Consider the following 16,289-nt stretch of genomic DNA (forward strand, 5'->3'; position numbering starts at 1 on the left):
ATGAATATGAATGTGCAGCGGGGCCGGCTGGAAGTTGACCTTCAGCTGTGATTTTCAGTTCATCAGGATTAGTCAAGGCGGGCGATCAGGAGCCACTAATGCATAATGACTTCTAAAATGAAAAATGTGTAGTGACCATGCAAATGTCTCGGCTAATCAAAGAGGGGGGAAAACCTGGGGTGGGGGGTAGGCGTTGAGGAGAGGAGAACTAAACAAGGACGTGTCAAGGCCTGACAGAGAGAGAACGAGAGAGAGAGGAAGAGGGAGGGAGGAGAGACGCACATGGAAAGTAATCAAGCCAGCTTGATTAGCTGGCGATGAGGACAGGGACGTCTTATTGGCCCCTTGACACTCCATATAGGCTAGCTACTGTCATGGCACCTCTATGCTAAGCAGTGTCGCAGTTCAGTAAAAGTGTTACTACATGTTGATATTTTTATTATGTTAAGGCCTAAAATGTCTGCCTGTTTACCATTCAGCTCCAGGATGCCACAATTCTTGTTCAAGAAACAACTACTAATACAACTAATTTGTATCTGCAAATGTTGGAAATGTGCCACTTTAGTCTTCTTATTCAGTAAAAAAGCATTGAGCTGTTGTGTTACTGAACCGAACTGAACACTAAATCATTCACTCATGTTGGCTTCTTTTTTCCATAACTGAGGAGTAAACAAACACACACACAAAAGTCATTCAATATTTAAGCAGCTACAAGGAGCAGAAATTCCACAATATCACTGCAAGCCTACTCTCCCCTGTTAGAACGTGTGCATGCAATCAAAGCCTGAAGAGAAACGTATCATCGCTCTACTGTTCTGCTGCCTCAGAAGTGGCTCGCACTGTCTCCTCAGAAGAATGTGGCATAAGCAGCGTACGCATCTTGGTTTTGTTTTGGAGATGTTCTTCTACTGCAGCGAGTATTACCTAAAAAGGGCATGCATTTTTCAAAATTACGTAGCCTACTACACCAGCAGCCTTTATGAGAACTTAAGAGTTGCTTTCACACCGTTCCAACAGATTAAAAAAGAATACTTCAGGTACACCCCAAACTCCCATGACATAATGCTGATTGTTCCTGCCATGCGTCCACTTCATCAGCGTAGTTTCAATCAGCTTTAGAGTTGTGCATTTTTTCACGCTGTTTCATAATAGCGGTGCTGATAAAGTGGGGGAGTTCAAGGGTCCTGCTAATTAAGGTCTATGTCTATTTAAATTCTTTACTTTTCCCAGCGGGGTAAAGGAAGGAAAATAAGATGAGCAACACAAAGGCACGGCACCCATCTGTCCTTCAGCATCTCCTCTAGGCTGCAAAGCATCACGGCCATGAGAGGCCTGCTCTCCCTACCTCTCCAACCACCAATTACCACACTTCCAGCAGATCCATGCCACTATGCCTGAAAACTTATTCAGCTCTTCGTTTTCTTTGTTTTTCCCCATCATCGTCCATGTATAGGTTCCAGTGTCAGTGGCCATGATGAGTCCCCAGGTGATGACGCCGCAGCAGATGCAGCAGATCCTCCAGCAGCAGGTGCTTTCCCCCCAGCAGCTCCAGGCTCTGCTCCAGCAGCAGCAGGCTGTAATGCTGCAGCAGGTACACACACTCCAACCTACATGCACCATATGAACATTGTGACACTCATGCTGTGACATACCCCATCATCACCTAGGCTGGTTTGCCCACATCCGTACAATTACACATTTAAATCCACATAAAAATGTAGTCTGGTGTTTGTACAGGCATACACAAAAATGCACACACAACCCCTCCACATAAGTGTGCCCAGCCACCAGTTACGCCAACTCACCACAGCCCCATGTCCTTGACACGCTTACCAAGGGGAATCGGAAATTGACGTACTCCTGCATGTCACCTCTAATTAACCGTCTCTAGTGTGTCGCTGGTTCAATTCCCTGACAAGCATCCATCAGGGACTGTGAGAGTAGGGCATAGTTGGGCTGTGCAGCAGAAGCTGAACGATAAGTGATGGTGATGTAATATTTGGAATCAACTTGAGAAAGCGCACTCGGCAGAGTTGAAATGCATTTGTCATTCATAGATTTGATTAAGAAAAAGACAATAGTTTAATTAAGAATGTCAGTCATTCTGAGTCTTCTTCTTCATTAAGAGTTCCCCAGCTCGATGTGGTCACATGCTTTCACGCTCTACTGTGCAAGTACAGGGATTTGTCTTAAAATGTGACTCAACATTTTTAGTTTCACATAAGATTTGATAGAAAGCTTGATCATCTGCCATACACATCAGTCACAAAATCAACATCTGCTACCTTCTGTTGTTGATTTACGTATTTAAAAACATTTCTCAATTGATTCTTGCATATAGTCTGTTAAAGCGTGTATATTTCAGTAGCAGTTTGCATAGAACTGGATCAAGCATTCCAGTGGCCTGGCCTGCTTTGGCTTCTCTTTTTAGGCCAAACAGCCACATGGAAAAAAAATGATATGAAAGTTTAAATAGCGGTTTGACTATGTGTGTTAATAGAATCAGTTTAAAGTACAGAGCTTGATCCTAAGAGAGTTTATTTTGTTTATTTCAACCACTCCAAAGGAAGCCAGTACCTTCTGGCAGCTAAATACATAGTTAATATGATGGATTGTTATCCCTGCAGCACTGTGGGACTATTAACATTCCATAGGAAATAAATTGTGAAAGACTGCAAAGATCTGAGTCTGACACTGAAAAGATATAATAGATCAGCCTCACCAAGTTTGTGTAACAGAAAATTTCAGGGTTTTTTTTTTTAACTTTGCTTTGATAAATACATAAACTCATTTTGAATTTCTACTTTTGCTTGTATTTGCTTGTGTGTTTATGTACAGCAACACCTGCAGGAGTTTTATAAGAAACAACAAGAACAGCTTCATCTGCAACTTCTGCAGCAGCAACACCCTGGCAAGCAGGTTAAAGAGGTAGGTGCACACCCGGGGACATAACATAGTAATTTAGCCTCATGGGGAAATGATGGTGAATGTGTGCATGTAGATTCTCTATAGATAGTAATAAGCACCATAAAACAGACAGATTTGTTGTTCTAGAAATAAAGTAATTAAGCGGGCTAACCTGGAGGTATAATACTACAATAACCCCACAGCATACACATGCAGTGCTGGCTATTCTCCTCTGATTCCTGCTAGCATTATGCAGTATGGAGATCCAGTTAAAGACAGTTTCATGTCTTGTCTGTATTCACACATGCTCACACAAGTCAAAGGGTGCTGCAGCCACCTCGTTAATGAAGTGTTTCTGCGAGCACACAAACACATGCAGCACCTCTGAAGTTGCAATGTGCATCGCTCATAAATCACAATGACAGGCAGCCGGTCGACAGACATGCCTCTGTCTTGTTCTCTTTGGATATCATGGAGCAGTAGAGGAGCATGACAGCCTCAGCCACATTTGCGTAACAACGTCGGTCCAGGTCTAGAGCCACAGCCAGGCAATTCTGTGGGAACGGCTAAATTGATTCAAAAATGGGTATCACATAAACACACGCGTTCTGTCTTTCTTTTTCATCTCCCTCTCTCTCTCTCCTCAAGCAGCCCATTATGCTGCCCTTAAAGGAAGTCACAACTGACCTCCCGGCGGCTTTGTTTCTGTTTGGATTTGTGAATAGAGTTTTTCAGGAGGCTCGCCATCAAATATGGAATAGAAATTGCTCCCTTATTTCTCTTGAGGCAGAGGAGAGGTGTTTGGGGGGGGGGGCAAACCGCCTCCCGCCACCACTCCATTATGCAGCCTGTTTTCCAGTGAGCGCATCACAGGTTTTATCCCCCAAACCCACCCAACCCCTCTCCCTTTCTCAGTCCCTCAGTCTCCATACTTTTCTAGGTACACCATCGCTAGCATACAGAAACGTGACAACAGAAACTGGCCTCTGTGGTTAAAGCATTACATATCGTTAGCTTCATAGCATAAGTGCCTAAGTCATTTTTTTGTGATGACATAGGCAGACGGACAGGATGATGCAGCAGTGGTAGGGGAGTAAAGTTAGGCAAAAATCTCAATTTGACCAAAAAATGACTTAGGCACTTATGCTATGAAGCTAACGATATGCACAGCTAACTGGAAATACAGAAAAGTATACCCCATTAAGCCTCAGTGAATGTGCACTTGCAGCCAATCATTACCTGAGATTTTTGCTTCCTAATAGGTGTTTGCAGTACGGCTGTGTTTCAGAGCTCAGCGCCAACTGCTTTTGTCTCTCTCTAAATTCACTCCCTTTCTCAGTTGTTTTGCAGCGGTGGCTGAGTTTGATGTTTTTCATTTTGTTGTTGTTTTTGTTTTTGTCTTTGTTTTTTTCTTCTTTTTTTGCACAAAGCTTACGCAATTGCCTGTCTGGCCCAGCGATAAACAACTCTGTGAGCCAACAAGGAGGGCTGAGAGGGAGTGGAAGGGGGGGGTGTAGTGCAGTGGATGTGTGTTTGTGTTTGTGCGTGTTTGTGTCTATGCATTCACATGCAGCTTTAAATCTCTCTCTGCTAGTTCCCTCTGGTCACATAAGCTGTAACAGACCATCAGTGAAGGCGAGACAATTAACTATCAGGGGTGGTGGTGGGGGGGATTATACCAGAGGCTTAGTATCATACACAATCACAAGCCACATACACTGACAGGCTTGAGAGCTGGTATATCAGCATAGCTTTGTTTGTGTGTGTGTGTATGTGCTCAAAGACATGAACATACACAAAGACAGGAGAAGAAGGTGGTACAGCCCAAAAAAACCAGGAGGAAAGACTAAGTGAGCACAGACAGAGAGGGAGAGAGCGTGTAGAGAAGCAGAAGAAGAAGCAGAGAGGTGTAGCTAAGGTCACAGCAGAGGCGACTGAGTGCACACTCTTCACGCACAAACAGCGCTCCGTCTCCTCTGTCCTCTCCCGCTCACTCAGTTGTTAATTCGTCTGTAATTTTCCCTCCTCTCCTCTCCTCTTCACTCCTCTCTTGCTCCTCTCCTCTTCCTCCTCCTCTCTCTCTCTCTCTCTCTATAGCAACAGCAGCAGCAGCAGCAGCTGGCCGCCCAGCAGCTCGTCTTCCAGCAGCAGCTCCTGCAGATGCAGCAGCTCCAACAGCAGCAGCACCTGCTCAACATGCAGCGGCAGGGCCTGCTCACGCTGCCTGGTCCCGCTCCAGGCCAAGCCGCCCTGCCCGGACAAACCCTACCCCCACCAGGTAAGAGGAGGAGGAGAGCGGAGGAGGAGTGGTGGGAAGAGGAGGGAGCAGGGAGGTAGTTGCGTTGATATTAAGCACGTGACTTGCAGCAGTAGTCACATACTTCCTGTATTTTTGTCTACTGGTGCTTTTCACAGTCTGGCTCTGTTTTATTGTTCCTTCCGGCTGTCTAGTGTCTCCAAGCCCATCTGTCCTACTACTCATCTGCCTTTCTGTCCTGTCTGTCTTTTTCTAATTGGTATGCTGCTGTGTCTGTCATACGTTATCTTTAAGTATGTCTGTCTGTCTGCCATCCCTTCATTGGTATGCCCTTCTACCATTCACTTTGTCCTTAACTCCCCTCATGATTGTTTTTAGTCTTCTGTTCTTCCTTTCTCTTCCACTCTTTTCTCATCTGATTATGGCTTTCTCTGTCTTCCTCTGTTCCTCTCTCAGCTGTGCTCTGCCTCTGTTTGTTGTTTTTCCATCTCTGTTTCTATTCCCTCACTCCCCAACTCCCCCTCCTTCTTTCAGAGGTTGTTGTTGTTGTTTTTGTTTACTGCCTTTACTGAGAACAAAGGAGAGGCAAAAGAGAAGAATAAAAAGACAAGCGAGAGAGAGCGAGAAGAGGAGAGGAGAGCAGGCTCCATTTTTGTTTTTTCCCCTCCCGAGCCAAGTAAACACCTATGTTTGTTGTTTACCACCAAAATGGCGCAGACGAAGACAACAGGCAGGAAGATGTTAGGAGGAAATAAAAGGAAACTGCTTAATTCTGTGCCAAGCTGAAAAGCAGCAGTTGACAAAGCTTGTTGTTTTTAGGTGGAACTTGCTCATATTCAGTATTCTCAGTCTTTTTTTATGTAGTTTTACTCATTGGACACACACGAGTCGTTGTGCGTCAGAGCTACACAAGTGATTCATAACCAGCTTAAAACCAGTATTTGACTGTGCAGAGAAGACTGTACGTGGCTTCAATAAACAGGAAACTGTGATTTCATATTCGAGTTTGCCCTTGCTGAGAGCAGGGCCTTCAGTCATGCAGCTGTATGGAATTTCTCTGGCTGTTGAATAATCCATACAGAGCTAAGCTTTTGTCCTGTAAACACAGAGTGCAATGCATCCTAAACTGAAAACCACAATGTGCAAGTGAGAGCTAATAAAACAGCTTGGACTCTTTTCCTTTTTTTTGTATTAAGTATTAAGTTGAGCAACTTTATTCATTCAGTATACTTTCTCTGTTCCCTTATCTATTTCTCTCTCTATCTCCTTCTTGATGTCTCTAGCTGGATTGAGCCCCGCAGAGCTCCAGCAGTTGTGGAAGGACGTTACCGGAGGCGGCGGTCACGGAATGGAGGACAACGGCATCAAACACAGCAGCGGCACTGGCACCGGCGTGGGTGGCGGCGGCGGTTTAGACCTGTCCACTAACAACTCTTCTTCAACTACCTCCTCCTCCAATCCCGCCAAAGCATCGCCGCCCATCTCTCACCATTCCATGGCCAACGGACAGTCTCCCGCCCTCAACCACAGGAGAGAGAGGGAAAGGGAAAGAGAACGGGAGCGAGAGAGGTAAACCAACTAAAATGCCATCCGCCACCTTTTTGATGCATCACAGAGGAAGAAGCAAGGGAAGATGAAAAGTTTACAGCACTCGTACTCTTCACACGAGCTTGTTTGTTGCCGTGCCACGATTGAACACATCAAAACAAGGCACTCAACAACAAGCCATCGTTACTTCAGGGAAAGCTGGGCGTTTTGTTTATTTATTCAAAAGTTTATTAGTGTCTTAAGGAAAAAAAATAAGAGCCTTGTTCTCCCGGGGGACCATGCGTTCAGTTGAACACACTTAGCTTGCACACACATATCAAAAGCGGGGAGACGACGCCATGCAGCCAGGCGCACTTACAACAAGCGTCTCTGGCAGAGAAGACAAGGTAACCCCCTTGTACATTAAGTATTTAGTGCTTTCTTTCTTTTTTCTCTTTTGAAAATTACCTTCCATGCTTGCTTGTCATGTAAACAGAATACGTGATGCCTTGAGTGGCGTTTCCAGGATGTTTATCCTTGTGATGCCGTCTTTTATAAATGCATCCAGCACCGAAACACTGACTGTTCACATATCTGCCTATCTGGCCCATGCATTATTCAAAGGCTTTTCTTGGGCGATATTATAATAAGGACTTAGGGTGTAGCAGTGTGTGTGTGTGTGTGTGTGTGTCTGTGTAGATGCTCGGTATAGACTCACACTGGAGGTGGAAGTGCTGTGTAATTGGTTTAAAGTAGATGCTATCTCTCCAGTACCACTAAAAGGAGGCTTGAAAAAGATATCTTTAGAAGGAAGACAGAGGGAAAGAGAGAGGAAAGGAATGGATAAGAAGAGAAGGAAGAAAGGAAGGAAAAAAGACTTTATCTGCTTGTGTCCCGAGGGGTGTGTGGTGTCTCATAATGATCGAACAAGGAGTATTGTCAGGAGCACTGCTTACTAACATGCCATGGATCGATGAGGGGAAAGCCCCTCTGTAAAACGCAGGGTGAGCTCTGCCTGCACTAAGACACACAGGCATGAATGCATGTAGCCATCGACCACACACATGCATGCACATGTGTAACCTATATGCAGACAAACACACGCTAAGACACAGACTGTACACACTCTCATTCACATTTTCGTACACACACACACACAGACACACTAGCGCCTGGCCTAAAAGGTTAAACTGTCATCTTTAATAGGATGCGCTGTCTAGGAAGGGTCGTAACTTATTTGGGTGCCATTTGAAAAACGCCAGAACACCCCTGCTCCCCTTGTCCTCAAAGAACATAAGTTACACAGAGTATTAATCTCCTGATGAAAATTATATGGCTGTCTGGATTTTTAATGTTTACTTGAAAGCCTCCACCCCTCCTCCCCATAATGGCTTTACAAGATGGGATGGTGACTACAGTGGAGACAAAACTAGATTTCCATCGGGGATGGTAGTCCAGCCTATTTCTCACACATTAGTCTTTGCCATCTTAATATAGTTATCCTGTAGTGATTATTTAAACTGAATGGCTGTTAGCCATCGACATCCCAGTTCCCAAATTTCCTTTTTATAAAGCTGCTGTTATTGCATTTATCCCTTGCTTTCTCTCTGTCTGATTTAGCCCTGGTTATTCATCACATGAATTGCTGAATTAGTGCTCTGACCTCTTTCAGCGTGTCTTTAATCTGCTATTTCCCGTTTCTTGTTTGCTCATTTTTTTGGGCCCGCCTCTAGTTCACTACACGAAGAAAGTGGAGGGACTCACCCCCTGTATGGTCACGGTGTGTGCAAGTGGCCCGGCTGTGAGAACATCTGTGAAGACTTTGGACAGTTTTTGAAGTAAGGACATGCTCTAATACAAATACGTAATACTGGAAATAACATATATTATATATATACTAATATACTGAGTGTAGCAGTAGTTCAGGCAAGCTGAAAAGTCAGTTTTCGCTGCCATCCTCCCTGATCAGTTGATCCTAGTGCCAGCCCAAATCATCTGATGCCACACATCTCAAATAGGGTGTGCTGTTTAAGCATTTTTAGCCTGAATATAGTCGCTGTCCCTCTGCAAGTTGCTTTGCAACCCACATCCCTCGAGGTAGTGCTGTTTCTTGTTCCTGCCTCTTGCTTTCCATGTGTGCGTGTGAGGAAGGGTGGGGAGCTCCCAGAACAGAGCCATAATAACACATAAAAATGACTGAAGATGGAAATAACAATCTCTGAAAGCGATCGCCTTCAGTACAGTGCTTGGTCTTTCTGTGGGGGCCTAACAAAGAAAACATCACTGCTTTTCACAGAGCCCATTTTGACCTTATAGACAGCTAGTTGACAGGGTTTCTCTCTAGTAGTGCAGGATTCAAACCAACTCTGGTCCATAACAAATTTTCCTTCCTGGCGTGGAGGGGCCTGATAGGTTTGTGAAAAAGCGTCAAAAGCTAATGGCAACTCGCACGGCCGCACACTTACCTCCACAACAAAGGCCCCCATTCACTGTTGTCATGGTGCAGGCGCCAGAGCGAATGGACTCTTCATGCTCCATCAACAATTTAGTTAATTAGCTCATTTGTAATTGGCCGGCTTTGTTGCCAGGATGTTAGTGGGGGGACATCAAAGGAAGAAGGTGTTTGCAGCACTGCCGATTACAGGTTATCACATTGCCACTCAGTGAGAGTCTCCCTCTGCCTCTCTCTCTCTCACTCTTTCCCCGGCTCCCTGCTCTCACACAGAGAAGAAAAGAAAGGGGAAAGCTTTAATTTGAATATTCTAATTAGATTTGTAATTAACTGTGAAATAACGATCTGGTGAGTGTTTTTCATGGGCTGTAAATGTCCATGTGAATTCGCACAAACTCTTAAAATCAGGACATTGTTCTGGCTTATTTTCCAAATTATGCATTTTTCTACTGTAGTGGCTGCAAAGTTACAAAAGGCTTTAAAAAAACGGTCATATTTAGGTCAGGCTTTGCTAATTCAATGCCGGCTTGTGAATTAAAGCTAAAAGGTGTATCTGTAAAATGAAATGACACTAATAAACATGGTGTTTACCTGTCTTTCAAAGACAGAGGGAGGCAGTACATTAGACTCCATTTTCACACACTGCCAAGGCATAAAATCACTTAAAGGCCCCATTATTGACGGCAGTGGAGTTCAATGAATCATAGTCTGACAAGTGTGTTTGCTAATCCCCTGTGGAAAATGTGCCGCATACATGTCAATGCCAATACCAGTGCTCTAGAGTGAGCATGGCATCACCATAAGCATCATCTAGTCATGCTTATGAAAAGCCAAATGCATGTGTACAATCCATTGTCCAGCCTGGAATACATGTACGGCAGTCCAGGTAGAACAGTTTGCCTTGCAGCTTGAGAACAGATGTGTGCGTGATAAGGCAAGCCTCTATCGGATTAGCAGATTTTCTGATATCTTGTCCTATCACCTTAGTACACTTACTTATAGAAGACATCAGTCTATTTCTTGGCACTGTATGCTCCTTTCACGCTCAAACACACGTAAGTCTGTGTGCTGTAAGGATACTGTGTCTAGGTGGCTTAGCTGGTTATTTAGGTGAGGGGCATAGATACAGTGTGTGTAAAGCCATGTGCCTGCGAATAAGCTGGTAAGCCAATGCAAAAGGATGCATGGCTGTAAAGACAAACTGAGAGAGCTCCACAGATAGAGGGAAAATGGGTAGATTTCATACTTGAAAGCGAGAGCACAGGTTGGCAGACGGTTTTGTAAGAACACTTGCCAGAACATTGGCTGCTACAAAACAGAAAACACACACACACACACCACTGCAAGTCAGAGGCTGGCTCTATACTGTAACCCAGCCAGAACATGAAAACAGACACCAACAAAGAAGGCAGACTCGTCATCAGAACAAAGATGGCTGCTCGGTGGCGTGCCTCGGAGCAGTGATTGTAGGTGTCAGAGGGAGTCCTTTCATGTTTCCGGAGATGCCAGTCGACGACACACACACTGACGCACAGATGCACTCACACACAAGTGCAGCTTAAACGGGGTTACATAAAGTGGGTGTCAGATGTAGATGACAGTTTAGATGTTGGTACTTGGGTGTGGGTTATGTATGCAGGGAGGTGGGGTGGAAGGGGGAGAGGGGACCCGAGTCAAGCTGGCGTCTCGTAGCTCGCTGTAGGAGCTCGGCTCAGCGGCGGTGACACGTTTAGTCATCTATTGTTTTGTTCCATGAAGAAACTTGTCAAGATCAGCATTTAATAGCTCTTCAGTGCGCTTTTAAGTGTTCTCACCTGGAAAAGGTAGCCGCGAGGTGGCTGGCACCCTGAATTAGCTCTGTGAAGTTCAAAATGAAATAATATTGCTGGGAATGTTTCTCCGAGTGGTGGGTGTTGCTGCTTTGTGGGTGTGTTTGTGTTAGTTACAGAGAAAGAAACATTCATGCTTTTAGGTTGCGTGCCAGGGCTATTTTGGTGGGAGCCTTTTTGGTAAACAGAGGAGACAGAAAATGCAATTAATACCTGTAAATGTGGATGTTTTATTTGTATAATTTGTCAGTACAATAAATGCCTCCAGCTTACTGCAGATTTTTATAGCGCTTTAAAAAAAACAAAGCTTGAACACATCAAATGTGTTCTTCTCCTGTACATGCACGTCTTGTTCCGCCTACTTTGGCTTTTTCCCCCCCTCAGTAATATACCTGCAAATGCATACTTGTTCTCACTCACACACAGTTAACTGTTACACTCTCCGTCACCATTCTGCTTTTCCTATTACTGGCAGGAAGGCAGGCTCCATGTTAAAATGGTGAGCTCAGCTGCTAACCTAGTGTCTGTAACCCGCTACTAATTAAACCCACAAGGCATCAGGCAAGTGTCTTTGTCTCTATATAGTGTGCACATACACACACTGTAGAGGCAGGCACCTCAGTCAGGCAGGCCCCCCGGCCCCTTTGGATAGGTAAGCTTGCTTTTACCACTCCACATGTCTGCTGCACCGTGACAAGACCTTTAAAAGGGAGGGCACCGACACCAAGGAGACAGTGTGAGAGAATGTGTGTGTAAATCTGCATGCGGTGGATATCAGGTTTTCTCAATTTGTGTACAGTTATGGAGGCCAACTTTCTGTGCTGAGCCCCTGATAATACACACAGTCAATTAGCAAAAGTGTATCATCCATATATTCTGGACTTGAGCAGATTTATTATCAGGCCCTTAGTGGACACTGATGGCTTATACATATTCATGTACCCAGCTACTGGGAAAAACCTTTGAGATGTTTTGTTCCCCTCTCTTTTAGAGAAAAGAGAAACTGCAGACTCCAATAAAAACGAGTCTTTATGTGAGAGTTAAAAACAGCTGTGCATCACTCCTCCCACAGTCTGTGTTCATCAGTCCCTTTATCTCTTTATTTGCTTTGATTCCGCTACCTTGGCTACATATTTCACTCTGCAACACTGTTCTCTACGCTGCTCTTACATTCCTTTCATCACACGGGTAATCCTCAGAAATCCGTGTTTCTCTAGAATGGCTCATGGACAGTAAGGCTCGTATTCTTTATCTCAAAGTGTGAGTAGTTTTATCTGAATGCTACATTTTAGATCAATTCTCTTATTTGCCCTCAAAATGTACAATTCCATCAGAATGCTTCAATTTGGTTACAAGTGAGGAAGCCAAAGTCAGTGAACAACTCAGGAATAATGAAATAAAATGAGACATAAGATTAATAAAGAGATTTCTGTTTAATCAAAGAAGACAAGAGAAGTTCATAGTTCAGAGAGGACAGAAACACAGTCATCTATTTTTCCACATTTCAGTAAATACAGCGTTCTTTCATTATTTCTTCCTGTCTGCCCATCTGCGTCTGCCCCCGCCCTTCCTTTCTGTCTTTGTGTGGCATTATTAATGCACAGTAGGACATACAGCCATTTGAATATTTCATAAATGCATCTAGTAATCTTCCTGTAATTGTCTTGCTAACTGGCCAGCAGTAGGATGAGCATATGCAGCAAGCTGCAACTGTCTGGAGGACTTCCACAAGGCCTCCAAGCACAAACACATGCAAAATATTAGATAAACAAGCTTCTTGTTGATGAGAGGCAAGCTTAATAAAGATTTCCCCCTTTCTCTTTCTCTCTGTCTTTTTTTTTTTTTTGTAAAGCGGTATCTTCAGGGACAGCGAGCAGCCTGCTCTGTGCTTTTGAAGCAGCTGTAATTCATGACACACGCCATACATCAAGTGCATAAGATAGCATTATGGGCAGTGAAATGAAAAGGGTATTTGCAACATTAGTTCCCTCATCCTGCGAGGGACGTGATTAAATGATTAATGAAATGCCCCCTTTTTGCATGCGCATTCTGAAACAGCAATTAGGCACAGGGCTGAGGAAATCCACCAGTTCGTCCCTTCCCTTTCTGCTGCTATCCCTCATCCGTCCCTCTCCGCGCCCCCCCACTTTTTTTTTATGTTGCCTCATTTTTGATTTATAATGGAAAATTTCTGAGCATTAGACCTGAAATGGTTATAAAAGTATAAGCAGGGACAGAATGGAATGGTTTTAAATGTGCACAGGCTAATTGAAAGGTACAGAGCTATTGTGATTACAAATGTTCTATTCAGGTTTTGATTGGCAGGTCGGGAGGAACCAGCTCAGTGAGTTGGCTTGTTTTGCACGTTGCAGATAAACAAGAAGTGAGGCTTTTGGAAGAAAATAAAGGAATACGGGGTTTGTGGGGGGAGGGGGCTTATTTCTGTGTATTTGTGTATCTATTTTTTTTTATATGTGCCAATCAGTGTTTGTGCAAGCTCATGATAATGTAAGCAAGCGTGTGTGTTCTTAGATAAAGTGAAAGCCAGCGAGAGAGATTTTGTACTCCCTCTAATGCACTGGAGGCAGAGCTGTAAATGATCATTGAAGGGTCTGCAAGCTAACCTATAATTACTGGAGATAAAGTGGCAGCTCTGGCATTTCATAAGCATGTCTCCTCAAAGCTTGCTTTGTGAGTTTGTCACCAATGATCATTTAGATAGAGGCTCATTACCCAGCATCACAACACTTTAGAAACCCCCGTTTTTCCCCATATTGGTGTTCCTCTGAGTGTGTGTGTGTATATGTGTGTATGTGTGCGTGTGTGTGTGTGTGTCTGCATATGTGCGCTTTACCAAGAATAAAGGTCTATCCTAATGGTGGAGCTTTTGTGTCCTACAGACGAAATCCAATCAAGGCAAAAACCCTCATTGACTGTTATGGCTGTCTGGCTGCCTTTTTTTCTTTTAATGAGGCGAACACACCAGATACATTTAATATGTCTGCTTCTAGATAATGCACCTTCAAGCAAAGAGCCGCTTTTGTGTGTCAAATGTTGCTGGTGTTAAATCGTGAGTATTGTTTTCGGTAAACGAAGGAGACAAAGCTATTCTGCTGGCCCAGCATCTTTTATTCTCTGTAGAAAGCGGCGCTCGGGGTGGCACTGAAGTTAGCCATCTAAACTGGCGCAGGCCTATTGTCATGTTAAACATGGCACCACACACCGTCATGTTACTTCTAATTACCTCATTTCAGAGTGGAACAATGGGCCTGTACGGGATCCTATAGATAATTATCCCAGTATAGAAATATTATCATCTAAATAAAACAGTGCTGAAGTTGATACTGTAATTATCATCCTCTGAAATTTTGATCATGGTGAAAATGAATTTCGCTTGCTGCCTTCTTCGGGCTTGAAATATTGTATGGATTTTAAAGTTGGCTTGTCATCTCTTCTCCTCCAGGCACCTAAACAGCGAGCACGCCCTCGACGATCGGAGCACGGCTCAGTGTAGAGTCCAGATGCAGGTCGTACAGCAGCTAGAAATACAGGTACGTTTTCTTTCTGATAATAAAGGATAAAAAACGGGGGGAAGAAGTCTCACATATTGTTTTATTTTAAAATACTGAACTTAACTCGTGAATCAGCCGTTCAAAACTTTATGTTCTGAAAGTTGCGTGTGCGAGAGGAAGGCCATATTGTGGTCTGCTTAATACTTCCAGACAAGCAGGACCTGCTGAATTCAACAAAGCCACTAAACAAAGGAATCCTCGGGCCTTACAACCAAAGTCATTATGGCTGTTTTAATTGAATTAAGCGTATGCTTTATTTTCTCTTCCTTTCTTTTTCTTTCCAATTAATAGCAAACGCATCTCTCCTAGTCTGCTGTGTTAATTAACTGCACTTTGCACCTGAAGAAAGCTCAAAAGGAGGGAACTATTTTCAGTAGGTGGAGCGTGACCTTATTAAGAAGTCATGCTGGCTAGATAATGAGAGCGCTGATTGAGCGACATTATTACTCAGCACTGCCAACAAGCGCTGCTTTTCCTTTAGAAACAAATATTTCAAACTGGGTACAAACTCAGTGCCAGCTGAAACAGTCAGTCTGCTAGGTGGTTTCTTTATGGTGGTTCGTTACGACTTGAGCAGTTCTCCCCAGCGAATGAAGGTAGTTTTATTAATCAGCTCCTTTGTGCTAAAAAATAATAATAATTGAGGGTATACAGTGTAAATTCTAACCCCCTCAGCCAGTCTGGGCCTGCTTAAACACAAGTGTCTCTCCATCCTTTCTGGTTTGATAAATTGTTTTTTTAAGTAAATAAATTGTGCAAAATAGAAAAAAAAAGATCCAAGCTGTTTATCAAATATGTATTCATTTTCTGTCCAAGCTACTGAAGCTTGCTCTTTACAGTGTGACCAATTACAGTGATACACTTGTGTTGCCTGTCCTGTCTCTTGTCTTCTTTGTCTTCTCTTTCATTCCTGACTCCCACCATCTCTCCTTCTCTTTTTTTTCTTGAGAGCCGTCACTAGTAATGAGGCCCAGCGTCTGTGTATGCGTGCACACCTACTTGCTTGTCTGTTTCTCTCCGTGTTTGATCCGTGTGTGTGTGTATTAAGGGCGTGAGAGGGTTCAGGCTTTCACATGGTCCAGTCCCTGTCACTCCTTGTGAATTAGATTGATGATAGGCAATGGCTGGAGCAACTAACTGGACCGGGGAGGCGGGGCCGCCTGGCACCCTGTTTGGAAGACCTCTTCACCTCTCAGCAGCTGCTGGCTGCGCTCCATCCCCCTAACAGTGTCCACAGGACTTTGAGCAGACACTCAGGACCACCTAATTTATGGCCTCGCCAGCTTGTTACTGTCAGAGCCTCTCTGACCTAAATTCTGCTATTGACAAAAAGATGAAATGCTATTTGTTTTGCCTGACCTGTCTGCACCTTCTCCCCCAGCCCCTCGTTTTCTTTTTCTTTTACCTTTCGTGCTTTCTTTTTATTCATCTCCTCTTTTTCTTTTCTGTTCTTTTTCTCTCTACCAGACAAGTCTCGTGTCTCACCTTTGTTTATTTTCATTCTTCTGTGTATTCCCTCCTCTAATGTACTCTCTTCTTCTCTTAACAGCTTTCTAAAGAACGTGAGCGTCTTCAGGCGATGATGACCCACTTGCACATGCGGCCCTCAGAACCCAAGTCATCTCCCAAACCAGTGAGTGCATATTGCTCTGGATACTGTAAACAGGCTCGGCCATGAACGCAGAAAATGAACAGTTTAACCGTGCAGCAGTTGTGCGAGTGAGTGACAGAAGATGAAAGGAGGG

At 44.0% G+C, this 16,289-nt stretch overlaps 1 protein-coding gene across 4 annotated transcripts in view; it reads left to right on the top strand.

Moving 5' to 3' along the window:
* The window catches only part of foxp2 (forkhead box P2), a 99,034-nt gene that overhangs the window by 64,847 nt on the left and 17,898 nt on the right, over positions 1-16,289 (top strand). For all 4 annotated transcript variants that reach the window (XM_005725188.1, XM_013908752.1, XM_005725189.1 and 1 more), the window contains 7 exons: positions 1,454-1,591; positions 2,839-2,928; positions 5,005-5,185; positions 6,448-6,733; positions 8,425-8,529; positions 14,436-14,523; positions 16,094-16,177. In XM_005725188.1, coding sequence (XP_005725245.1) covers positions 1,454-1,591; positions 2,839-2,928; positions 5,005-5,185; positions 6,448-6,733; positions 8,425-8,529; positions 14,436-14,523; positions 16,094-16,177 — 972 coding nt within the window. The remainder of the gene's footprint in view (positions 1-1,453; positions 1,592-2,838; positions 2,929-5,004; positions 5,186-6,447; positions 6,734-8,424; positions 8,530-14,435; positions 14,524-16,093; positions 16,178-16,289) is intronic.

Source organism: Pundamilia nyererei, unplaced genomic scaffold (assembly GCF_000239375.1).
Source record: "Pundamilia nyererei isolate P.nyererei 1_Seehausen unplaced genomic scaffold, PunNye1.0 scaffold00014, whole genome shotgun sequence".
In the NCBI taxonomy this organism is placed as follows: domain Eukaryota; kingdom Metazoa; phylum Chordata; class Actinopteri; order Cichliformes; family Cichlidae; genus Pundamilia; species Pundamilia nyererei.